Consider the following 26,425-nt stretch of genomic DNA (forward strand, 5'->3'; position numbering starts at 1 on the left):
ATTTAAGTAAATTGAAAATTTACTCAAATCACCTTTTTACAAATATACTTATGTTATACTATATAAGATACTTAAGGTCTTTTAAAAAGAATGCAAAGTATCTCACACACTTGATTTCAAAATTGATCATTGTACTTAAGAAGCTGTTGTTGATGTTAATATTATGGATTTAAATGTCATTTAAAAAATATCTGTTTTTGTTCCTATTGTATTTTATGTTCTTTTCTTCCCCATTGTCAAGTTTTTATTTATTGTTAGGTTTTATCTTTTTTAATCTGGAGAGAGTTCCTTTCTCAGTTTCATGGGGTAAATACATATTTAGAATCAGGGATACAAAACTTAAAGAGTGTCTTTCGGAATATTTCTACTAGAATCAGTTACCTAGATGGATAGACTCCTTTTCATAGTTAGACCTTGTCCATTATACAAGGAACTACCTAAGTTATTGACTCTTCCAGTCAGATATGTTTGATTTTGTTGTGACCCTGGTCATTGTTAAGGTGACAGTTAAATAAAAAACTTAAATAAAAAGTTCAGTTAAATAAGAAACTTAAGGTCTGTTTAATTCACTGAAATTATAAGGCTTTTAATTTGTTCATTAAGACCTATATGTGTGCTCTGGAATTATGTAATTCCAGATATAATGTAACTATCCATGCTTATTTGCATCCTTTTTAGTCTAATTTTGTTAGAAACAAATCAGTTTTAATTTTAATCATTATTGTGTGTAAAAATTCATATTAAAGCTTTTGGAGAAAAAGTCTTTTCTGAAAACAAAGGAAATTATTTATAAGAATGCCTTTCTTCACCCTATATCTTCACATTGATCCTTTTCTACCTCCTTGTAATTGTAGCGGAAAGAAGCAGAATGGGAAAACATAAATGTGCTGTTGATGATGCATGGCTTAAAGCCTTTGTCTTTAGTCAAAAGAACAGATATGAAAGGTAATCAAATTATATTCTTGCTCCTTAAGATAAAAAGCTTCTTTTTTTGTTAAAATTTTTCAATCTTAATTTTTTTCTTATCGTCATTTTTACTATGTATATTACATTTCAGAAAATGTAGATCTCATCATTTTTGACAAACAGTTATCACAAACAATGAGGGAGAATTTGAAAACAATGATGGAGGAAACATCACGTCAACAGAACATGATCCAGGAGCTCATAGAAACTAATAAACAGCTTAAGTAAGAGAATGGAAAAAATCTGTTTTGAATTGTATGTGAACAAACGATATGCATTTTAAAAATAATCGCTTGAAAAGAATCTTGAAATTTAATTTTCCATTGATTAAATAGTAAAAAATATTTTTAGTAGGTAAATCTTTTGGTAGTAGCGTTGATATATAATGATACCCTATGTTTCCTCTGTTGGTTTGTGTTATAGAAATTTTAAGAATGCAAAAAAATTTAACAAAGTCATTATGTTGTTAGATGGATATGTTGGTTGATATGATTTGTTTTTATTACTAAGAGAAGGAATTGTATGTCTGTTACTAGAAATGAACTTCAGCAACAACAAAGCCGAGCTGCAGATCAGGAACAACGAGCTAATGACTTGGAACAAATTATGGAGAGTGTGAAGTCCAAAATTGGTGAAATGGAGGATGAATCTGTAAATAGGGTTTGCCAGCAACAGAATAAAATAAAAGAACTTCAAAAGGAGCATAAAGCTTTACAGGTACTGAGTTAAACATTTTCTTACATGATAGTCTTAAAACACCTTGTCAATGTTAAAGGTGACTTCCACGTTGCTTAGTTCAGTGATCGTTATCTTCCTTTACCTATTATTGTTATTGACTTGAAATTCTTTCTTTGTTATTTCCAGAATATCTTCTCTTCTGGTTTTCCTCTAACCCCACTGGTTATTTTTCGATCCCGTTGCTGACTCTTCGAATTTTCCTCAGACTCATCCCTTAGACTTTTTTTTCCCTATAAATTCTAACTTCCTTGGTGATGCTCAGTCTAATTCATAGTACTTTTAAATCTGTGGCACAGGCTTCTTCCCTTAATTCCAGACTCACATCCTGCATCCTACTTGATAGCTCTATTGGATGTCTAATTAGGCATCTAGAACTTTTTACCACGTCTAAAACCATACCTGGATTTCCTCCCCAAACTTTCGTCTTTTAATATCTGCTCTGGTCCAAGCCATTTTCATTTCTTTCCTGTTTCTTTCTTGGTTTCCCTACTCCAGGCCTTGCCTTTTTCAGTGTGCTCTCAACACTGTAGCACAGAACACTCTGACTTTGCTTTTTCTTTTTCTTAAAGGGAAAAATCCAAAACTCTTAACCATGATCTTACATGGTTGTCCCCGTGTTACCTTCTGACTTCACCTACTGTACCCTCTTGCATATTCTATTCCAGTCACACTGACATTCTTGATTTTCTTTGAACATTTTCCTTGAACATTCTCACCTCAGGGGCTTTGTATATTTTCTTCTTCCTTGTTCCCTCTACCATTCGTGCTTTTTTTAGCTGCATGGTTTGTTTTCTGTCTGCTTACTCAAGTGTCACATCACTATCTCTCCGGGATTCCTTTTTTGACAACTTCACTTACAGTTGGCAGTCCTGTCCCCCAGATATCCTCTTGCCTTCCCTGCTTTGTTTTATCCATAACTCTTAGCACCATCTAACATGCTGATAAACTATACACTTTGTCTTGTTTGCATATCTCTGTGTTAGAATGCAAGCTCCATGAGGGCTGATATTTTTGTCTGTTTTGTCTAGGGCTGAGAAAATGTCTGCTTTATTATTAGTTGTAGATGCTCAATAGATATTTGAATTATTGATTATAATTTTTTAACTTTTATTTTTCTTGAAATATCAATGTTATAACATTGAATATCTAATATTAATTTCCTAATTTAAAAAACCCTCTTTTTAAACTTGGGTGTTTATTGTAATTGAAAGAAAGAAATCTTTTGTAGGGAAAATCAATATTTAGTTGTATAAGACATTACAGATACTTAGAAACAGTATATCATTACAAATGTTTTTTGTTGACACAGCATTATATGTACCTGTTGCATACAAGGTGTTTAGGCTGCCTAAAAGGACAGTACTCCTTAGGCAGGGTCTAGATGTCCCCTCAGTTTATGCTAGCAGCATTGGAAGGATGTGATAAGTTAAATTTCAGGGCTCAGAGAGAATCAGCGATAGATACTAAGAATTTCTGGTATGAAGCTGCAGGCAGTTGGTGTTCTGCCCTCATTTAGGCTGCCAGCTTGGGGCCAGCAGTGCTGGACCAGTTGGTGTTCATAGCTCCAGAGAAGACACTATCATTCTTTGGCCAAGTCTGTTTCTGTTATTCATCAGTCAATAAGATCTAGCATTTACATTTTTAGGTTTGCTTTGTTAGGTAGCGTTCCTCATCAATAGTATATTGTAAAGTCTCTGTGGGGAGGGGGATTTTGGACATACTGCTATATGCATTTGATTTTGACCTTCATCTCAGATATAGGATATGTAGAAATATGAAGTTCTTTAGCTCAGGGGTCCCCAGACTCTTGGATCCAATACCTGGTAAGAAGTGGAGCTGACATAATAATCATAAAGTGCACAGTAAATATATACACTTGCATCATCCCAACCCCCCCTTCCCCATCCGTAGAAAGATTGTCTTCCACAGAATCAGTCGCTAGTGCCAAAAAAGCTGGGGACCGTTGCTTTAACCCATCAACTTACTGATGTGAGAAGCAGCCATCAGGTGGTACTGATAGAGGGAGTTGAAGGCAGAGAGATCTGTGTGGGTTTTGTTTTTTTTTAAGGAAGATACCTGTTTTTTTCCTTAAAGAGGTTGATCTATAAATAATCACAAGCCAAATTATTAAAATGTAAGGCTTATGAATTTACCAGGGTTTTAGGCAATTCAAAGAAAAATGCTTGAGTATTCATTGGTAAGGGGTGATTTGAATGGAGTGTCACGTATTTTCTGTCAAGAATTTCATCTGTCCTAAATGAATTATAGGCCATGTAACTTTTTACTTCAGGTTTCAGAGTTTTGTTATATAGCTTTTAAATGTGTACAGAGGAAGTCTCATGTTCCAGTCGGCCATGGGAAACAGAATTAGGGTGGGGGTGTGAAAACTTGGTTTTGTGGAAGTGTGTGTGTGTGTTCAGTAGTGTCTGACTCTTTGCCACCCCATGGACTGTAGCCTGCCAGGCTCCTCTGTCTGTGGAATTTTCTAGGCAAGAATACTGGAGCGGGTTGCCATTTCCTACTCCAGGGCATCTTCTTGACCCAGGGATCGAACCCATGTGTTTCTTGGCGTCTCCTGCATTGGGGGTTGGATTCTTTACCGCTGGGCCACCTGGGAAGCCCCGGGGAAGGGTATCTATGCTAATTTGATCAATTGAAATTAGTTGCTTGCTTGTTTCTTAAGTACATGAAGGGTACTTTATATAGAATGATGACAGAAATTGGCAAAACCTCAAGGGCAATTCCCAAGGAATTGCTGCCCCTCAATGTTGCCTGAATTTTTGTACAAGTCTATCACCGATTGGTCATACATTCTATTCTGTACTAGTTAATTTGTGCTTTCTTGGGGAAGGTGGAAGTGCTTCTGGAAAACAATTACTTCACAGTTTGAGGCGCATTTTTTTTTTTTGGCATGCACTTGTTTCCAGTTTTAGAATGGTTTAGTGCTGCATATTTTGCAGTTGAGAGAAAGAAAACATTGACTTTGTGTGTATGTGGCAAAGAGATCACGGAAATTAACAGATGTTTCACAGTAATACTTTGAAAGATTGTTATTGAGAGATTGCTGGGAAATGCAGAAACTAAAAGACAACATTTCTATGTTCTGCAGTGCAGTTTTCCTTTTTCTATACTTAGACAACATGTGTTAGCTTCTGTGGATATAGTTTGATAAACTTTTCAGTCCTCTAAAGATCAGTGCAGAGTACATCATGTGAAATGCTGGACTGGATGAAGCACAAGCTGGAATCAAGATTGTCAGGAGAAATATCAATAACCTCAGATATGCAGATGACACCACCCTTATGGCAGAAAGTGAAGAAGAACTAAAGAGCCTCTTGATGAAAATGAAAGAGGAGAGTGAAAAAGTTGGTTTAAAACTCAGCATTCAAAAAACAAAGATCATGGCATCCGGTCCCATCACTTCATGGCAAATAGATGGGGAAACAATGGAAACAGTGACAGACTTTATTTTCTTGGGCTCCAAAATCACTGTAGATGGTGACTGCAGCCATGAAATTAAAAGACACTTGCTCCTTGGAAGAAAAGCTATGACCAACTTAGACCAGCATATTAAAAAGCAGAGACATTACTTTGCCAACAAAGGTCAGTATAGTCAAAACTATGGTTTTTTTCAGTAGTCATGTATGGATGTGAGAGTTGGACTATAAAGAAAGCTAAGCGCCGAAGAATTGATGTTTTTGAACTGTGGTGTTGGAGAAGACTCTTGAGAGTCTCTTGAACTGCAAGAAGATACAACCAGTCCCTTGGACTGCAAGGTGCTTAAAGGAAATCAGTCCTGAATAATCATTGGAAGGACTGGTGCTGAAGCTGAGCTCCTGTAGTTTGGCCACCTTATGTGAAGAACTGACTCATTGGAAAAGACCCTGATGTTGGGAAAGACCGAAGGCAGGAGGAGAAGGGGACGACAGAGGATGAGATGATTGGATGGTTCACCGACTCAATAGACATTAGTTTGAGCAGGCTCTGGGAGTTGGTGATATACTGGAAGGCCTGGCATGCTGCAGTCCATGGGGTTGCAAAGAGTCGGACATGACTGAGCGACTGAACTGAAAGATCTAAGCAGTTAATTTTAGTTTTAAATCATTGTGATCAGTATCAGCATGTAGTTCTCACTTTTCTTTCTCCATAGGGAATATATGGTTCAGAAAGCTGATTTTTGCTCTTCTTTCAGTGGTTACCTTAAAAATTAAAATGTGCACTCTTGACTTCTCAAAATGTAATGTTACTTTGTACTTTCTAGCTTATTCTATGACATTGGTAAAATTGTTTTATAATTATTACATTCTCCAACTTATATTATTGTTGTATATTTCATTCTGTATTTTTATTCTCTGTATCCATTTATTTACTACCGACAGTTGAAATAGCACAAAATATTTTCTTCCTGTTGTTTAAACTTTTAATAAGCAGAGGAAAAAAATCTAGTTTTACACTGTCTGTCCTAATTATTATGTATTATTCAAACCATCCAGTGTGGGCTTCCCAAGTGGCTCATTGGAAAAGAATCCACCTGCTTATGCAGGAGATGCAAGAGACACCAGTTTTATCCCTGGGTTGGGAAGATCCCCTAGAGGAGGAAATGGCAACCCACTCCAGTATTCTTGCCTGGAAAATGCCATGGACAGAGGAACCTGGAAGGCTACAGTCCATGGGGTCACAAAGAGTTGGACACGATTGAGCACACACCACCTCCTTTGGCAAACCACTCAATGTAAAGCCACCAAGCTCTTCTGTATACTTCTCTATAAGTCCTTTAGCTTCAATTTCTCTTTTTACTTTTGTGTTGGATTTCTCTATCAACTTTAGCTTTTTGAAATACACAGGGAACCCTGAGACAGGGTGTTTCTTAGGGCCAAATGAGAAAATAGATCTAATGTTTATTAACATCAGTAAGATATTCCTAATGTATGATGGCCTTATAAGTAACTGACATCTAGGTAGGGAGGGAAGAGATATAGGAAGGATGGCAGGGCTTTTTAAAATTGTTATTGGACAGACTTTTGGACTCTAGAAGGCGAGGGTGGAATGATCTGAGAGAACAGCATCGAAACATGTATATTATCAAGTGTGAAACAGATCTCCAGTCCAGGTTGGATGCATGAGACAAGTGCTCAGGGCTGGTGCACTGGGATGACCCAGAAGGATGGGATGGGGAAGGAGGTGGGAGGGGGGTTCAGGATGGGGAACACATGTAAATCCATGGCTGATTCATGTCAATGTGTGGCAAAAACCACTACAATATTGTAAAGTAATTAGCCTCCAACTAATAAAAATAAATGGAAAAAAAATAAAATAAAATTGTTATTGGGCCCTCTCCAGATTCTTGGGTAACAATACCTTATAAATATGAATATTGCTCCCACAAGATTCTTAAGCTTTTTAGTGAAAGGATAGCTTGTGCGCAAGCAAAAAGGTGGAAAAGAGTGCCAACTTCTGGAGAACTTTCAGGGAAGTCTGGTTTTAAAGGGATTGTGAAGGAGGGGGCCGCAGTGTGCTTGATTAGCTTGTGCTCAATTCTTGGATTGGTTGGCATCAAGGTGAAGTTTCAAGCATCATCAACCTTCTGGTTTCAAATATTCTGGTGTCTACATGCTTGCAGGCAGCAGATTTCATCTGGAGGGGGTCTTCCTTCTATAAAAACAACTTAGGAATGTGTGTCAGCCTATTATATCTTTCAGGGAACTGGGAGTTCAATGATTCTGCTTTGTGGCAGATTTATATGTACATACATCAGTGGAACAGAGATAATTTTTTATTCCTGTGGGTCTCTGGGTGTTAGCTCTGAGGCCCAAGCCTTCAGGTACTTTTGTTCTACCAAGCCTGTCAAGGCCACTTGCTCAAGGCCATTTTCTTGGTTCTTTTCTAAAATGGTATTCTTGTCTTCCTGTCTCAAAATCATTGTTCATCTTTCACTCAACATGATTATTTTAAGATTCATGCATGTTGCTGGATGTATCAACAGATTATTACAATTGTGTGAATATTCTGCAGTTTGTTGATTGTCCTGTTGGTGCACATTAGACTTGTTTCCACTTTCTGGCTAATACAAATAAAACTTTTACAAAATCTGTGTTATTCTGTGGCCTTCTGCTTTCTTTTTCTCTTTGGTAGATACCTAAGACTAGAATTGCTAAGAGTTAAGTGTATAGTTAACTTCTTAAGATGCTGCCTGTGACTTGTCTTCATTCTCTCAGTGTCTTTGAAGGAGCATAAGTACTTGATTTTGATGAAGTTCACCCTGTCAGTTTTGTTTTTTTAAATAGATTGTGTTTTTGATTTGTATATAAAGACAACTTTTCATAGCCCAAGGTTACAATATCCAATTGTTCCACCACTATTTGTTTAAAAAAAACTATCCTTTCTCCACTAGATTGCCTTTGTATCTTTGGTGAGAATCAGTGTATGTGTGGGTCTATTTTTGGACTGTCCTGCTCCATTGATATATAAATCTTTCTTTATACTAGAACCACATTGCTTTGATTACTGTTAATCTGAAATTAGGCACTCTGAGTTCTGCTTTTGTTCTTTTTCAATATCATGTTGGCTTTTTAATTTTTAAAACATTTTAAAATTTACTAAAAAAAATTTACTGGAGTATAGTGGATTTATAATGTTGTGTTAGTTTCAGATGTATAGCAAAATAAATCATTTATATATTACATGTATCTCTTTTTCAGATTCTTTTCCCTTATAGGTAATTGCAAAGTATTGAGTAGAGTTCTGTATAGAGTGCTATACAGTAGGTCCTTATTAGTTATCTATTTTATATATAGTAGTGTGTATATATCAATAATCAGTGTCCCAGTTTATCCCTTCTCCCTACCCACTCCACTTCCCCCGCCCCCTGGTAAATACACATTTGTTTTCTACATCTGTGACTCTATTTCTGTTTTTTAAATAAGTTCATCTGAACCTTTTTTGTTTATAAATTCCACATATAAATGGTATGATATGATATTTACCTTTTTGTGGTCTGACTTACTTTACTCAGTATGATAATCTCTAGGTTGATCCATGTTGCTGCAAGTGGCATTATTTAGTTTTTTTATGGCTGAGTAATAGTCCATTGTATGTATATGTACCACATCTTCTTTATCCATTCCTCTGTCAGTGGACATTTAGGTTGCTTCCATGTCTTGGCTATTGTAAACAGTGCATGAACACTGGGGTGCATGTATCTTTTCAAATTATAGTTTTCTCTGGATATATGCCCAAGAGTGGGATTGCTGGATCATATGACTAGTTCTGTATTTTTTTTTCCATTCTTTTTTATTTTATTTTTTGAATCAGAGTTTGAAAATATTTAAATATTAGGCAGTCATTTCAAAAAACATACTTGAAAGCCTAAAATTTAAAAGTCTACCATTAAGAGAAGAGCCTCCAACTAATAAATGAAAAAAAAAAAAAGAAATATCTATTAAAAAAAAAGTAAATAAATGAAAGCCATTGCTTAGAATAAAGCCAGCCTTACTTTATAACAGAGAAGGAAATTGGTGTATCATAGAGAAAAGTATTCTCTTAATGGTAGTTCTGTATTTTTTGAAGGAACCTTCCTACTGTTCTCCATAATGGTTGTACCAATGTGCATTCCCACCCACAGTGTAGGAAGGTTTCCTTTTCTCCACACCCTCTCCAGCATTTATTAATTTGTCTGTAGATTTGGTGATGATGGCCATTGTGATTGGTATGAAATGTTATCTCATTGTAGTTTTGATTTGCATTTCTCTAATAAGTGATGTTAAGCATATTTTCATGTACTTTTTGCCATCTGTATGTGTTTGGAGAAATGTCTATTTAGATCTTCCACCCATTTTTTGATTGGGTTGTTTCTTTTTTTGATATTGAGCTTGCATAAGCTATATGTTTTGTAAATTACTCCCTTCTTGGTCGCTTGGTTTGCAAATACTTTATCTCACGTAGCTTGTGGAATCTTAGTTCCCTAATCAGGGCTTGAACCTGCACCTTCGGCTGTCTTTTGGTTTTATGATTTCCTTTGGTGTGCAAAGGTTGGTTTCTTTTACAATAGAAAATTGGAAGAGAATATGAATAGGATTACTCCCCTCTTGTAAAATAACATAATGGTATAATTTAAAAAATACATTTACAAAAACGAAAGTATTAAAAGTATGTATCTATGAAGAGCAAGAATCAATGAAGACTTTCATATTTATCATTCTTGTAAACATAATAACTTCTAATAAAAGAAGAACATTTAAAGTGTATATCATCTATCACCTTCACACAAAATTTACATTATTTCTGTCCTGAATTCTTTTCTATTCACCAGAGTTATCTCCATTAACTAGGATTTCCCTGTCACGAAGAGCACAATCAATCTCTCATCATGTCTCCTGAACTCTCCTAAATGAGATTGTATAAAAGGTCACTATACAAATACAAGGTGGATTACATATTTAATTGCAACCAGGACAAAAGCCAACAGCTGAAAAGTGAAAATAATGGCTAAACCTCAGATTCAGTTACATAAAACAGAAAAACTCAATGCTAGGCAAAAAGAAGGAAAGAAAAAATAGGTAAATTGGATTTCATCGAAATTTATAACTTTTCTGTATCAAAGGACACTATTTTGAGAGTAAAAAGGCAACCCACAGAATAGAAGAAAATATTTTAAATATGTATTTCACAAGAGATTACCATCCAGTATCCATAAAGAGCTCTCATGACTCAACAACAAAAAAAACAACCAAATTAAAAAATGGGCAATGGTCTTGAACAAAAAATTCTAAAAATAGTCCATAAGAACATGAAGAGAATGTGACATTATTAGTCATTTAGGAAATGCAAATCAAAATTAAAATGAGGTACCACTTCACAACCAGAACAGTTATTATTTCTTAAAAAAGGAAAATAACAAGTTCTGGCCAGCATTTTGAGAAACTAGAACCCTTATGCATTGCTGATGGGGATGTAAAATGGTACAGCCACTATAAAAAAAAGTTTTGCAGTTTCTTAAAAAGTTAAAATCGAATTACCATATGATCCAACACATATGGAGAACAAGGATTCATACTGAAACTTAAACATCAACGTTCAGAACAGCATTATTCTCAATAGCTACAAGTTGATTATAGCCAAAATGTCCAACAAAAGATGAATGAATAAACAAAATGTGGTATATCCATACAATGCAATAATATTCAGTCTTAAAAAGGAAAGAAATTTGGATTCATATTACAACATGAATGAAATTAAAAATACTATGGAGAAATATCAATAACCTCAGATATGCAGATGACACCACCCTTATGGCAGAAAGTGAAGAGGAACTAAAAAGCCTCTTGATGAAAGTGAAAAAGGAGAGTGAAAAATTTGGCTTAAAGCTTAACATTCAGAAAACTAAGATCATGGCATCTGGTCCCATCACCTCATGGGAAATAGATGAGGAGACAGTGGAAACAGTGTCAGACTTTATTTTGGGGGGCTCCAAAATCACTGCAGATGGTGACTGCAGCCATGAAATTAAAAGACGCTTACTGCTTGGAAGGAAAGTTATGACCAACCTAGATAGCATATTAAAAAGCAGAGACATTACTTTGCCAACAAAGGTCCATCTGGTCAAGGCTATGGTTTTTCCAGTGGTCATGTATGGATGTGAGAGTTGGACTGTGAAGAAAGCTGAGCGCCGAAAAATTGATGCTTTTGAACTGTGGTGTTGGAGAAGACTCTTGAGAGTTCCTTGGACTGCAAGGAGATCCAACCAGTCCATCCTGAAGGAGATCAGTCCTGGGTGTTCATTGGAAGGACTAATGCTGAAGCTGAACTCCCAATACTTTGGCCACATCATGCGAAGAGTTGACTCGTTGGAAAAGACCCTAATGTTGGGAGGGATTGGGGGCAGGAGGAGAAGGGGACAACAGAGGATGAGATGGCTGGATGGCATCACCGACTTGATGGGCATGGGTTTGAGTAAACTCCGGGAGTTTGTGATGGACAGGGAGGCCTGGCGTGCTGCGATTCATGGGGTCACAAAGAGTCAGACACGACTGAGCAACTGAACTGAGTGACTGAACTGAACTGAACTGAACTGATGGCTAAGTGAAAAAAGCAAGACACAAGGCTGATTATTGTGTGATTCCACTTACATGAGGTAGCTAGAATAAATACTAGAATGGAATTACCAGGGGTTAGGGGAGCAGAAGTTTATTATTTAGTAAGTACACAATCTGTGTTTAGGATGATGAAAAGTGTTAGAAATGGATAAAGGTAATGGATTGAACAACACTGTGAGTATACTTAATATCAAGAAATTATGTGCCTAAAAATGACTCTGATGAATTTTAATTTTATTTTACAACAATATATTTTTTTTAAATGAGCAGGGTTTCAGTAGTTAATTAAGCTTCAGCTATAGCCACGGTCATCCATACCTGCCACTGGTGACTACAAAAGAAAGTGTACTCTCTGCACCTGTAAAGTGCCTAAAACAATTTTTAATTTTTTTTTTCACTTCAGGGATCATGCAGCTCTAGAATTTTATGGCTCCCTAATGAAGAAGCTTGGAAAACAGTTGAGAGGCTCTTCCAACTCTAGTACTTTGTCATAAATATTTTTTTCTTAAAAGGATCACAGTCCTCTACAAGGATTCCATATTGGGTTCAGCTATTTGAAATACATTAAAGAGAAAGTTTAGAAAAATAATTTCACTTATAAGTCACAGTCTTTACAAATCAAACAGCACTCAACAATTCAGTTGAAAAAAATCAGCCAACAAAACAGGCAAGCCTTGTTACATGAAAGAATTTGCATTCAAGTGAGGACATACCATTCATTATGGGGGTGGGGAGGCAGAATCTAGTAAACAGCAGAAAACCTTTTCTTCCCCCAGAGTGACTATGAAAACTAGTGGGGATGGGGACAGAAGATGGGGAACAGAAAGGGAAGGAAAAGGAGAGAAGAAAAAACAAACCAAAAGTCATATTTTTTAAAAAGTGACAAATACAAAGACAGTAAGTACAAAGACCTTACCTTAAAACACTCTCTGATAATGTCAAATTCCTTTTGATAAGCTGAACAAATCTTTCAAACGAGCTGACATAAGCTGGTGTGTCTTAATTCAGGTATCACACACGGATTTTTTTAAAAATTAAAAGTGAGTGGGAGTGAGAATGAATATGTTTATATATATATACACACACATATGTACACACACACACACACATACGAAATTGAAAGTGGCTCAGCCATGTCTGACTCTTTGCGACACCATGGACTATGCATGCAGTCCATGGAATTCTCTAGGCCAGAATACTGGAGTGCAAGGTCTTTCTCTTCTTCAAGGGATCTTCCCAACCCAGGGATCAAACCCTCCCACATTGCAGGTGGATTCTTTACCCGCTGAGCCACAAAGAAAGCCCAAGAATACTAGAGTAGGTAGCCTGTCCCTTCTCCAGTGGATGTTACCAGCCCAGGAATCGAACCAGGCTCTCCTCCATTGCATTCTTTACCAACAGGGCTATCAGGGAAGCTGTGTGTGTGTGTGTGTGTGTGTGTGCGTGTGTGCGTGTGTGCGTGCTATCAGGGAAGCTGTGTGTGTGTGTGTCTATACACATATAAACCAAAAAGAAGATCCAAGATAAAATAGGGATTGAAATCTTTAAAATATAATAACTTATAAACTCTTAAATTCACCATATGATTTACATTAATAACATTCTAAAATGGAGGAATATATCCCCCAAGTGATAAGTAAGCTAGGTTTACAGAAAGCTCACCTAGTAACATACCTGCTTAATACAGGAAATGATAGCTTCACGAGGAACCTCCAACTGGATATAAATCCCAGTGGGCAAAAGGAAATCCACGGGTATGGAGCCATCAGACGCTATCTGTGAGTCCACTGCCCAGATGTCAAGGATGTCTGCCATAGCAGGAGGCATCATGAAGTAGAAGCACATTCATAACCACGGGGCTCTAGAAATCAGTAGGTAAAACTCAGTGAATTAATAAGCCAGATTTTACACAAAAACGTGATAAAGCCCAGCAATCCATAATTAGTCCTTGGATTTCAATACAACCAACAATGTAACAGGAGGCCAATTAAATTAAGCAAGACTAAGCCATATTACTTAACATACTTTTGGATATCACTACATGAATTATGTATATACACCATACTGACTCAAATTCAACATAACTATATGACATGTAAAAGATGAAAGGTTTAAGAAGTACAGGGTCCTGAGAAATTCAGTTAATGACCACTCAACAGAGGATTCTCTCCAGAGAATCCTAGAGGACTGATACTGGATTCTTCAGCCAAGTTTTTCTTGGCAAACTCCATGAAAAGTGGGAATCAAGAGAGCTTTCTTTCAAAAAGAATTTTCTGTCAATCGAGGTGAGAAACAAAATGTCATGAACTTCGATCCATGACCCCTCATCAAAGTATTAAAAAAATCAAATTCCACAAACCAGCTGGCAAGGCCTTTTGCCCTATGACTCTGACCTGTTTTTCTTTGCTTCTCCAACAATTCCACAGTCCAGGCTCTTATGCCACAAGTTTTGCCTCCTGCTGCTAGACCTGTGTTCACAGACATGTTGACACTCCCCTTACCAAACCAGTATTCCAACAAATGCACCCTCCAAGTGGGCCATTTAAGCCTCATCAGTTTTAAGCGCTTCCTTCAGGAAAGCACAAGAATAATCCTAAGAAGAATATGGGCAATAAATTTCAAAAAGAAAGAAAAAGGCTCAAATCTCATTTATTCAAAAAATCCAAATCTTGTGTCAAAAGATACAAGACCCAATTTACAGCATTGGGGAATCAAAACCAATAATGACATCCATGGATTGAAACATGTCAAATATATACAAATGTGAGACAATAATAATAGAAAAAAGCCCTTTACTGGTCAACTTTGAAGGCTGCTTTGAAACGATCTGGGAAATTAAAATAGGAATTAAATATTAGATAATTTTTAGGAAACTTCATTTTGTGAGGTATAATAATAGAATGTTTTTATATTTCTGAAAAACTGTTTATCAGTCAGAGATGCATAATAAAGTATATATAGGGATAAACTGAAATTATCCTTGGCATGTGCTTTAGATTATTCCATTTTTTTTTCTTTTTATTAGTTGGAGGCTAATTACAATATTGTAGTGGTTTTTGTCATACATTGACATGAATCAGCCATGGATTTACATGTATTCCCCATCCCGATCCCCCCTCCCACCTCCCTCTCTACCCGATCCTTCTGGGTTTTCCCAGTGCACCAGGCCCGAGCACTTGTCTCATGCATCCAACCTGGGCTGGTGATCTGTTTCACCCTAGATATTATACATGTTTTGATGCTGATCTCTCGAAACATCCCACCTCGCCTTCTCCCACAGAGTCCAAAAGTCTGTTCTGTACATCTGTGTCTCTTTTTCTGTTTTGCATATAGGGTTATCATTACCATCTTTCTAAATTCCATATATATGCATTAGTATACTGTAATGGTCTTTATCTTTCTGGCTTACTTCACTCTGTATAATGGGTTCCAGTTTCATCCATCTCATTAGAACTGATTCAAATGAATTCTTTTTTAATGGCTGAGTAATATTCCATGGTGTATATGTACCACAGCTTCCTTATCCATTCATCTGCGGATGGGCATCTAGGTTGCTTCCATGTCCTGGCTATTATAAACAGTGCTGCAATGAACATTGGGGTGCACGTCTCTTTCCGATCTGGTTTCCTTGGTGTGTATGCCCAGAAGTGGGATTGCTGGGTCATATGGCAGTTCTATTTCCAGCTTTTTAAGAAATCTCCACACTGTTCTCCATAGCGGCTGTACTAGTCTTCATTCCCACCAACAGTGTAAGAGCGTTCCCTTTTCTCCACACCCTCTCCAGCATTTATTGCTTGTAGACTTTTGGATAGTTGCCATCCTGACTGGCGTGTAATGGTACCTCATTGTGGTTTTGATTTGCATTTTTCTGATAATGAGTGATGTTCAGCATCTTTTCATGTGTTTGTTAGCCATCTGAATGTCTTCTTTGGAGAAATGTCTGTTTAGTTCTTTGGCCCATTTTTTTTTTTTTTTTTTGGCCCATTTTTTGATTGGGTCATTTATTTTTCTGGAATTGAGCTGCAGGAGTTGCTTGTATATTTTTGAGATTAATCCTTTGTCTGTTGCTTCGTTTGCTATTATTTTCTCCCAATCTGAGGGCTGTCTTTTCACCTTGCTTATCATTTCCTTTGTTGTGCAAAAGCTTTTAAGTTTAATTAGGTCCCACTTGTTTATTTTTGCTTTTATTTCCAATATTCTGGGAGGTGGTTCATAGAGGAAGGATCCTGCTGTGATTTATGTTGGAGAGTGTTTTGCCTATGTTCTCCTCTACGAGTTCTATAATTTCTGGTCTTACATTTAGATCTTTAATCCATTTTGAGTTTATTTTTGTGTATTGTGTTAGAAAGTGTTCTAGTTTCATTCTTTTACAAGTGGTTGACCAGTTTTCCCAGCACCACTTGTTAAAGAGGTTGTCTTTTTTCCATTGTATATCCTTGCCTCCTTTGTCGAAGATAAGGTGTCCATAGGTACGTGGATTTATCTCTGGGCTTTCAATTCTGTTCCATTGATCTATATTTCTGTCTTTGTGCCAGTACCATACTGTCTTGATAACTGTGGCTTTGTAGTATAGCCTGAAGTCAGGCAGATTGATTCCTCCAGTTCCATTCTTCTTTCTCAAGATTACTTTGGCTATTCGAGGTTTTTTGTATTTCCATACAAATTGTGAAATTATTTGTTCTAGTTCTGTGAAAAATACCATTGGTAGCTTGATAGGGATTGCATTGAATCTATAGATTGCTTTGGGTAGTATAGCCATTTTCACAATATTGAGTCTTCCAATCCATGAACACGGTATATTTCTCCATCTGTTTGTGTCCTCTTTGATTTCTTTCATCAGTGTTTTATAGTTTTCTATGTATAGGTCTTTTGTTTCTTTAGGTAGATATACTCCTAAGTATTTTATTCTTTTTGTTGCAATGGTGAATGGAATTGTTTCCTTAATTTCTCTTTCTGTTTTCTCATTGTTAGTGTATAGGAATGCAAGGGATTTCTGTGTGTTAATTTTATATCCTGCAACTTTACTATATTCGTTGATTAGCTCTAGTAGTTTTCTGGTAGAGTCTTTAGGGTTTTCTATGTAGAGGATCATGTCATCTGCAAACAGAGAGAGTTTCACTTCTTCTTTTCCTATCTGGATTCCTTTTCCTTCTTTTTCTGCCGTGATTGCTGTGGCCAACACTTCCAAAACTATGTTGAATAGTAGTGGTGAGAGTGGGCACACATGTCTTGTTCCTGACTTTAAGGGAAATGCTTTCAATTTTTCACCATTGAGGGTAATGCTTGCTGTGGGTTTGTCATATATAGCTTTTATTATGTTGAGGTATGTTCCTTCTGTTCCTGCTTTCTGGAGAGTTTTAATCATAAATGGATGTTGACTTTTGTCAAAGGCTTTCTCTGCATCTATTGAGATAATCATATGGTTTTTATCTTTCAATTTGTTAATGTGGTGTATTACATTGATTGATTTGTGGATATTAAAGAATCTTTGCATTCCTGGGATAAAGCCCACTTGGTCATGATGTATGATCTTTTTAATATGTTGTTGAATTCTGTTTGCTAGAATTTTGTTAAGGATTTTTGCATCTATGTTCATCAGTGATATTGGCCTGTAGTTTTCTTTTTTTGTGGCATCCTTGTCTGGTTTTGGAATTAGGGTGATGGTGGCCTCATCACCACCATCAGATTGGTGTTTGGAAGTTTGCCTTCTTCTGCAATTTTCTGAAAGAGTTTAAGATAGGTGTTAGCTCTTCTCTAAATTTTTGGTAGAATTCAGCTGTGAAGCCATCTGGTCCTGGGCTTTTGTTTGCTGGAAGATTTCTGATTACAGTTTCGATTTCCTTGCTTGTGATGGGTCTGTTAAGATCTTCTATTTCTTTCTGGTTCAGTTTTGGAAAGTTATACTTTTCTAAGAACTTGTCCATTTCTTCCAAGTTGTCCATTTTATTGGCATGGAGCTGCTGGTAGTAGTCTCTTATGATCCTTTGTATTTCAGAGTTGTCTGTTGTGATCTCTCCATTTTCATTTCTAATTTTGTTGATTTGGTTCTTCTCCCTTTGTTTCTTAATGAGTCTTGCTAATGGTTTGTCAATTTTGTTTATTTTTTCAAAAAACCAGCTTTTAGCTTTGTTGATTTTTGCTATGGTCTCTTTAGTTTCTTTTGCATTTATTTCTGCCCTAATTTTTAAGATTTCTTTCCTTCTACTAACCCTGGGGTTCTTCATTTCTTCCTTCTCTAATTGCTTTAGGTGTAGAGTTAGGTTGTTTATTTGGCTTTTTTCTTGTTTCTTGAGGTAAGCCTGTAATGCTATGAAACTTCCCCTTAGCACTGCTTTTACAGTGTCCCATAGGTTTTGGGTTGTTGTGTTTTCATTTTCATTTGTTTCTATGCATATTTTGATTTCTTTTTTGATTTCTTCTATGATTTGTTGGTTATTCAGAAGCGTGTTATTTAGCCTCCATATGTTTGAATTTTTAATATTTTTTTCCTGTAATTGAGATCTAATCTTACTGCACTGTGGTCAGAAAAGATGATTGGAATGATTTCAATTTTTTTGAATTTACCAAGGCTAGATTTATGGCCCAGGATGTGATCTATTCTGGAGAAGGTTCTGTGTGCACTTGAGAAAAAGGTGAAGTTGATTGTTTTGGGGTGAAATGTCCTATAGATATCAATTAGGTCTAGCTGGTCCATTGTGTCATTTAAATTTTGTGTTTCCTTGTTAATTTTCTGTTTAGTTGATCTATCCATGGTTGTGAGTGGGGTATTAAAGTTTCCCACTATTATTGTGTTACTATTAATTTCCTCTTTCATACTCGTTAGCGTTTGCCTTACATATTGTGGTGCTCCTATGTTGGGTGCATATATATTTATAATTGTTATATCTTCTTAGATTGATCCTTTGATCATTATGTAGTGTCCTTCTTTGTCTCTTTTCACAGCCTTTATTTTAAAGTCTATTTTATCTGATATGAGTATTGCGACTCCTGCTTTCTTTTGGTCTCCGTTTGCGTGAAATATTTTTTCCAGCCCTTCACTTTCAGTCTGTATGTGTCCCTTGTTTTGAGGTGGGTCTCTTGTAGACAGCATATATAGGGGTCTTGTTTTTGTATCCATTCAGCCAGTCTTTGTCTTTTGGTTGGGCATTCAACCCATTTACATTTAAGGTAGTTATTGATAGGTATGTCCTGTTGCCATTTACTTTGTTGTTTTGGGTTCATGTTTATACAACCTTTCTGTGTTTCCTGTCTAGAAAGATCCTTTAGCATTTGTTGAAGAGCTGGTTTGGTGGTGCTGAATTCTCTCAGCTTTTGCTTGTCTGTAAAGCTTTTGAGTTCTCCTTCATATCTGAATGAGATCCTTGCTGGGTACAGTAATCTAGGTTGTAGGTTTTTCTCTTTCATTACTTTAAGTATGTCCTGCCATTCCCTTCTGGCCTGAAGGGTTTCTATTGATAGATCAGCTGTTATCCTTATGGGAATCCCCTTGTGTGTTATTTGTTGTTTCTCCCTTAATGCTTTTAACATTTGTTCTTTGTGTTTGATCTTTGTTGATTTGATTAATATGTGTTTTGGGGTGTTTTGCCTTGGGTTTATCCTGTTTGGGACTCTCTGGGTTTCTTGGACTTGGTGACCATTTCCTTCCCCATTTTGGGGAAGTTTTCAGCTATTATCTCTTCGAGTATCTTCTCATGGCCTTTCTTTTTGTCTTCTGGGACTCCTATGATTCGAATGTTGGGGCGGTTCTCATTGTCCCAGAGGTCCCTGACGTTGTCCTCATTTCTTTTAATTCTTTTTTCTTTTTTCCTCTCTGCTTCACTTATTTCCACCATTTTATCCTCTACCTGACTTATCCTATCTTCTGCCTCCGTTATTCTACTGTTGTTTCCCTCTAGAGTGTTTTTGATCTCATTTATTGCATTATTCATTTTTAATTGACTCTTTTTTATTTCTTCTAGGTGCTTATTGAACATTTCTTGCATTCTTCTCAATCTTTGTCTCCATGCTATTTATTTGTAACTCCATTTTGTTTTCAGGATTTTGGATCATTTTTATTATCATTATTCTAAATTCTTTTTCAGGTAGATTCCCTATCTCCTCTTTTGTTTGGCTTGGTGGGCATTTTTCATGTTCCTTTACCTGTTGGGTATTTCTCTGCCTTTTCATCTTGTTTAGATTGCTGTGTCTAGAGTGGGCTTTATTCTTGTGGTCTGTGGTTCCTTTTTATTGTGGAGGTTTCACCCAGTGGGTGGGGTTGGACGATTGGCTTGTCAAGGTTTCCTGGTTAGGGAAGCTTGCGTCGGTGTTCTGGTGCGTGGAACTGGATTTCTTCTCTCTGGAGTGCAATGGAGTGCCCAGTAATGAGTTTTGAGATGGGTCTATGTGTTAGGTGTGACTTTGGGTCTATGTGTTAGGTGTGACTTTGGGCAGCCTGTATGTTGACGCTCAGGGCTATGTTCCTGCGTTGCTGGAGAAATTTGCGTGGTATGTCTTGCTCTGGAACTTATTGGCTCTTGGGTGGTGGTTGGTTTCAGTGTAGGTATGGAGGCTTTTGGATGGTCTCTTATTACTTAATGTTCCGTGTAGTCAGGAGTTTTCTGGTGTTCTCAGGTTTTGGGCTTAAGTCTCCTGCCTCTGGATTTCAGTTTTATTCTTCCAGTAGTCTCAAGATTTCTCCAACGATACAGCACTGATAATAAAACTTCTAGGTTAATGGTGAAAAGATTCTCCCCCGTGAGGGACACCCAGAGAGGTTCACAGAGTTACATGAAAAAGAGGAGAGGGAGGAGGGAGATAGAGATGAGCAGGAGGAGAAAAAGGGGGACTCAAGAGGAGAGAGACAGATCTATGCAGTTCTCTGTCCCCAAAGTGTTCTCCATAGCCCAGACACCCACAAAGATTCACAGGATTGGATTGGGAAGAGAATGGGAAGGGAGGAAATATAGGTGTTCCGAGGTAGAAAATGGAGAGTCAAAAGTGGGAGAGAGTATTCTTAAATGTCCAAAATTTATATCACATACTGAAAAACAAATATTAAAAATCTAGAGTAGAGGTTAGACTCTTAAAAATACAATATTAAAAACAAAAACACAAAAAATTTTAGAAATATATATGAAGTTCAGTTTAAAAATAGGGCTTCTTTTTTTTTTTGAAAGGTTATAGTAAAATGAAAATTAAGGAGTAATAGAGGACTTTAAAAGAAAATAAGAGAAAAAAACATGCAAAAAAACAAGAAAAAAAATTTTTTTTCCTAATTAAAATCATAAAAATATATGAAAATGAAAGTTAAGGAGTAATGGGGGAGTAATAGGGAATTTTAAAAGAAAATAAAAGAGAAAAAAAAGAAAAGAAAAAAAAATTTTTTTAATTAAAAAAAAAAGATAAAAATATATCTAGGAATTTCTCTGGAGCTGTTGCCATCAGTGTGGGTTCGGTTCAGTTTCAAATAGCTCCTCGTTCCAGCTTATACTTCTCAATGTCGATAGGCCCCTTCCGGTGTAGTCGGTGTTACCTACAGGGATTTTAATCTGTTGCACTGGTCCCTTCTGAAGCGGTTCCCTTTGTTTATTTGGCTTCTGTTTGCCGGTCTCTTCAGTGTCTAATTTCCGCCCTGACACAGGCGGGCGGAGGTGGTCTCTTGTTCAGGTTCGCTAGTTCAGTCCTGCTGCGGGGAGGGAGGGGCGCTGCAGACAGATATCGCTGTGTGTGGGGAGCACTCACAGTGTTCCGGCCACACTGGGTTTGCCCCGCTCACGGGTGTGTGTGCTTTCCCCGTCTACACTGCTCAGGCTCCCGGCTGCTCTATATGGAGCGGGCCCTGCGTTGCGTGCGGTTCCAGTTTTTGGGTGTTCCACAAAAGCGCGGACTCGGTTGGGCCTGCGTTTTGTGCCTTCCCCGCCCGAGCAGCTCAGGCAGCCAGGAGCTTGACGGGCGCACTCTCCCCGGGTGCGGTGCGCCTTCTCCCCTCCGCGGTCCTCAGCCTCAGTTTCCGCCCGCGCCAGTCGGGTGCGTGCGCCTTGTGTTTAGCCGCGACCCTCCCGGCGGATGTCGACCATCCAGAATCTCAGGAAGTCTTTGGTTAGAAACTGGAGGCCTGTTTGCAGTGTGGTAGGGGGTGCCATCTCTGGGGCCGAGTTTGCCCCTTTCCCCTCCCCCTGCCTCCTGCCTCCGGTGGGGATGGGCCGGTCCACTGCAGGCTAGCTCTTCTCTGGAGTTGCTCACTCCCTTTGTTCTGCGAATGGCCGGCAGTGTGTTCGGGCTGGTTAATTTTCTCTCTCTCTCTCTTGCTATCCCACAGTTTAAGTTGCTATCTCACGTTAGCTCCCTCCGATTGCCCTCAGGGCATTCGGGCCTGGTCCTTACCCTAAGCAATGCCGCCCGCTCCTCTCTGTTCCGCCCCCACTTGCTGGTGGCGGATGCGGGCGTCTGGGGTACTTTTCTGCTGGGAGTTGCTTTTAGGCACGTAATCTGTGGGTTTAATATTTATTTTTCCTCCCAGTTAGGTTGCCCTCCGAGATTTGAAAACTTCCCCCAGACCCGCCAGTGCGAGGGTTTCCTGGTGTTTGGAAACTTCCTCTATTACGACTCCCTTCCTGGGACGGGTCTCCGTCCCTAGCTCTTTTGTCTCTCTTTTTATCTTTTATATTTTGTCCTACCTCCTTTCGAAGACAATGGGCTGCTTTTCTGGGCACGTGATGTCCTCTGCTAGCAATCAGAAATTGTTTTGTGAAGTTTGCTCAGCGTTCAATTGTTGTTTCGATGAATTTATAGGGTAGAAAGTGGTCTCCCCGTCCTATTCCTCCACCATCTTGGCTCCTCCCTCTATTCCATTTTTTAAAAAGTGAAAGGGCAGCTGATTTCAACAAAGACATAAAGGTAATTTGATGAGAAAAAGGGTAGTCACTTGAACAAATGGTGTTTCAACTAGTTCTAGTTTCGAATACCTAGACATCCATAAGCTAAGAAAATGAAGCTCAATCCACACCTTATACCACTCATAATGGACTGTAGGTCTAAATGTAAAAACTGAAACTGTAAAACCTCTAGAAGAAAACACAGAGAAAATATAATCCTCTTGGATTAGGAAAACAGTTCTTTTTTTTTTTTTCTTCCATTTATTTTTATTTGTTGGAGGCTAATTACTTTACAACATTGCAGTGGCCTTTGTCATACATTGAAATGAATTAGCCATGGATTTACATGTATTCCCCATCCCGGTCCCCCCTCCCACCCCCCTCTCCACCCCATCCCTCTGGGTCTTCCCAGTGCACCAGGCCCGAGCACTTGTCTCATGCATCCAACCTGGGCTGTTGATCTGTTTCACCCTAGATATACATGTTTCGATGCTGTTCTCTTGAAACATCCCGCCCTCGCCTTCTCCCACAGAGTCCACAAGTCTGTTCTATACATCTGAGTCTCTTTTTTCTTTTTTTGCATATAAGGTTATCGTTACCATCTTTCTAAATTCCATATATATGTGTTAGTATACTGTAATGGTCTTCATCTTTCTGGCTTACTTCGCTCTGTATAATGGGTTCCAGTTTTACCCATCTCATTAGAACTGATTCAAATGACTTCTTTTTGATGGCTGAGTAATATTCCATGGTGTATATGTACCACAGCTTCCTCATCCATTCGTCTGCTGATGGGCATCTAGGTTGCTTCCATGACCTGGCTATTATAAACAGTGCTGCGATGAACATTGGGGTGCACGTGTCTCTTTCGGATCTGGTTTCCTCAGTGTGTATGCCTAGAAGTGGTATTTCTGGGTCATATGGCAGATCTATTTCCAGCTTTTTAAGGAATCTCCACACTGAGGAAAACAGTTCTTGAATATGACACCATAGTTATAATTCACAAAATAAAAAAATTGATAAAATGAACATCACCAAACTAAAACCTTCTGTCCTTAAGGATGACACTGTTTATAATATAAAAAGACAAGCCACAGTATGAGGACAATGCTCGCAAACCATATAAAGAACTGGTATCCAGAATACATAAAGAACTCTCAATATACAATCATAAGAAAACTCAGTTTATTTGAATTGGCAAAAGATTTGAACAGAAACTATCAAAGGCGATAGACTGATGGCAAAAAGGCTTAATAACATTAGTCATATAAACTAAAATTATAATGTGATACACACCTCTTACAGGGGCTAAAATTAAAAAGACCAACCATACCAAGTGCAGACAGGGAGAGGAACCGCAACTCTATACACTGCTGATGGGAATGTTAAACAACAGAGCTACTTTGGAAAATAGTTCAGCAGTTTCTTAACATACATTTACCATATGATCCAGTCATCCCACTTCTATATATACACCTAAATGATATGAAGGTATATATCCACATAAAAACTTGTACAGTTCATAGTTCAGTTCAGTTCAGTTCAGTTGCTCAGTCATGTCCAACTCTTTGTGACCCCATGGACCACAGCACACCAGGCCTCCCTGTCCATCACCAACTCCTGGAGCTTTTACTCAAACTCATGTCCATTGAGTCGGTGATGCCATCCAACCATCTCATCCTCTGTCATCCCCTTCTCCTCCCACCTTCAATCTTTCCCAGCATCAGGGTCTTTTCAAATGAGTCAGTTCTTCACATCAGATGGCCAAAGTATTGGAGTTTCAGCTTCAGCATCAGTCCTTCCAATGAACACCCAGGACTGATCTCCTTTAGGATGAACTGGTTGGATCTCCTTGCAGTCCAAGGGACTCTCAAGAGTCTTCTCCAACACCACAGTTCAAAAGCATCAATTCTTCGGCACTCAGCTTTCTTTATAGTCCAACTCTCACATCCATACATGATCACTGGAAAAACCATAGCCTTGACTAGACAGACCTTTGTTGGCAAAGTCATGTCTCTGCTTTTTAATATTCTATCTAGGTTGGTCATAACTTTCCTTCCAAGGAGCAAGTGTCTTTTAATTTCATGGCTACAGTCATCATCTACAGTGATTTTGGAGCCCCCAAAAATATGAAGTCTGTCACTGTTTCCACTGTTTCCCCATCTATTTGCTATGAAGTGATGGGACTGGATGCCATGATCTTAGCTTTCTGAATGTTGAGCTTTAAGCCAACTTTTTCACTCTCCTCTTTCACTTTCATCAAGAGGCTCCTTTGTTCTTCTTCATTTTCTGCCATAAGGCTGGTATCATCTGCATATCTGAGGTTATTGATATTTCTCCCAGCAATCCTGGTTCCAGCTTGTGCTTCATCCAGTCCAGCGTTTCTCATGATGTACTCTGCATATAAGTTAAATAAGCAGGTATACAGCCTTGACGTACTCCCTTTCCTATTTGGAACCAGTCTGTTGTTCCATGTCCAGTTCTAACTGTTGCTTCCTGACCTACATACAGGTTTCTCAAGAGGCAGGTCAGGTGGTCTGGTATTCCCATCTCTTTCACAATTTTCCACAGTTTGTTGTGATCCACACAGTCAAAGGCTTTGGCATAGTTAATGAAGCAGAAATAGATGTTTTTTCTGGAACTCTCTTGCTTTTTCGATGATCCAACGGATGTTGGCAATTTGATCTCTGGTTCCTCTGGCTTTTCTAAAACCAGCTTGAACATTTGGAAGTTCTCGGTTCACGTATTGCTGAAGCCTGGCTTGGAGAATTTTGAGCATTACCTTACTAGCGTGTGAGATGAGTGCAATTGTGCAGTAGTTTGAGCATTCTTTGGGATTGCCTTTCTTTGGGACTGGAATGAAAACTGACCTTTTCCAGTCCTATGGCCACTGCTGAGTTTTCCACATTTGCTGGCATATTGGTACTGTTCACAGAAGTCTTATTTAGCTAGCCAAAAGTTGGGGAAAATTCAAATACCCATCAACAAGTGAATGAACATTTTAAAGAGTGGTATATTCATACAAGGGAATGTTACATGGTCAAAAAACAAAAAACAAACAAAACTCCACCATGGACACATGCAACAATATGGATGAATCTCAACATAATTATGCAGAGTGAAAGAAGCCTGACAAAAAAAGAGCACATATGACTCCATTTATATAAAATTCTAGAAAATGTAAATTAGTTTACTGTAACAGATGAGTAGTTTCCTTGTATGGGAGGGGGACAGGAAGCAGGAAGAGGTAAAAGATAAGGATTACAAAGGGACACAAGGAAACTCTTGGGAGTAATGGATATGTTCATTATCTTGTTAGATGATGGTTTCAGGGATATGTACATATGTCAAAATATATCAAATTACACATTTTAAATGTGTGGTTTAAGTCAATTATCCCTCAGTAAGTGTTAGTCCCATGTCCAACTCTGTGCTCCCATGGACTATAGTTCACCAGGCTCCTCTGTCCATGGAATTCTCCAGGCAAGAAGAATACTGGAATGGGTTGAAATTTCCTTCTCTAAAGGATCTTCCTGACCTAGGGATTGAACCTGGGTCTCCTGCATTGCAGGCAGATTCTTTACCATCTGAGCTACCAGGGAAGCCCATACCTCAAAAGCCATTTTTAAAAATGAGAGAAATAGATGAAATGAGAGGCAAAACATTGGTATTAACTGAGGTTGGGATATGAGGAGTAAACTGTATTACTTCTCTGATATTTTATATGTTTTCTGTTTTTCATAACAAAAAGGTTTTGTTAGATTCCACCTACACTAT

At 38.0% G+C, this 26,425-nt stretch overlaps 1 protein-coding gene across 12 annotated transcripts in view; it reads left to right on the plus strand.

Annotated features, from left to right (window-relative positions):
- Positions 1-26,425, plus strand: part of LOC110124377 (centrosomal protein of 70 kDa-like) — a 60,965-nt gene that overhangs the window by 30,936 nt on the left and 3,604 nt on the right. For 7 of the 12 annotated variants that reach the window (XM_070463221.1, XM_070463223.1, XM_070463224.1 and 4 more), the window contains 4 exons: positions 855-945; positions 1,058-1,190; positions 1,503-1,683; positions 6,198-7,795. In XM_070463221.1, coding sequence (XP_070319322.1) covers positions 855-945; positions 1,058-1,190; positions 1,503-1,683; positions 6,198-6,296 — 504 coding nt within the window. In that variant the 3' untranslated portion in view covers positions 6,297-7,795. Of the gene's footprint in view, positions 1-854; positions 946-1,057; positions 1,191-1,502; positions 1,684-4,193; positions 6,003-6,197; positions 7,796-26,425 lie in introns of those variants that run through there. The other 5 variants (XM_070463227.1, XM_070463228.1, XM_070463229.1 and 2 more) reach the window with 5 other exon arrangements.

This window comes from Odocoileus virginianus, unplaced genomic scaffold, assembly GCF_023699985.2.
Source record: "Odocoileus virginianus isolate 20LAN1187 ecotype Illinois unplaced genomic scaffold, Ovbor_1.2 Unplaced_Scaffold_44, whole genome shotgun sequence".
Lineage (NCBI taxonomy): Eukaryota > Metazoa > Chordata > Mammalia > Artiodactyla > Cervidae > Odocoileus > Odocoileus virginianus.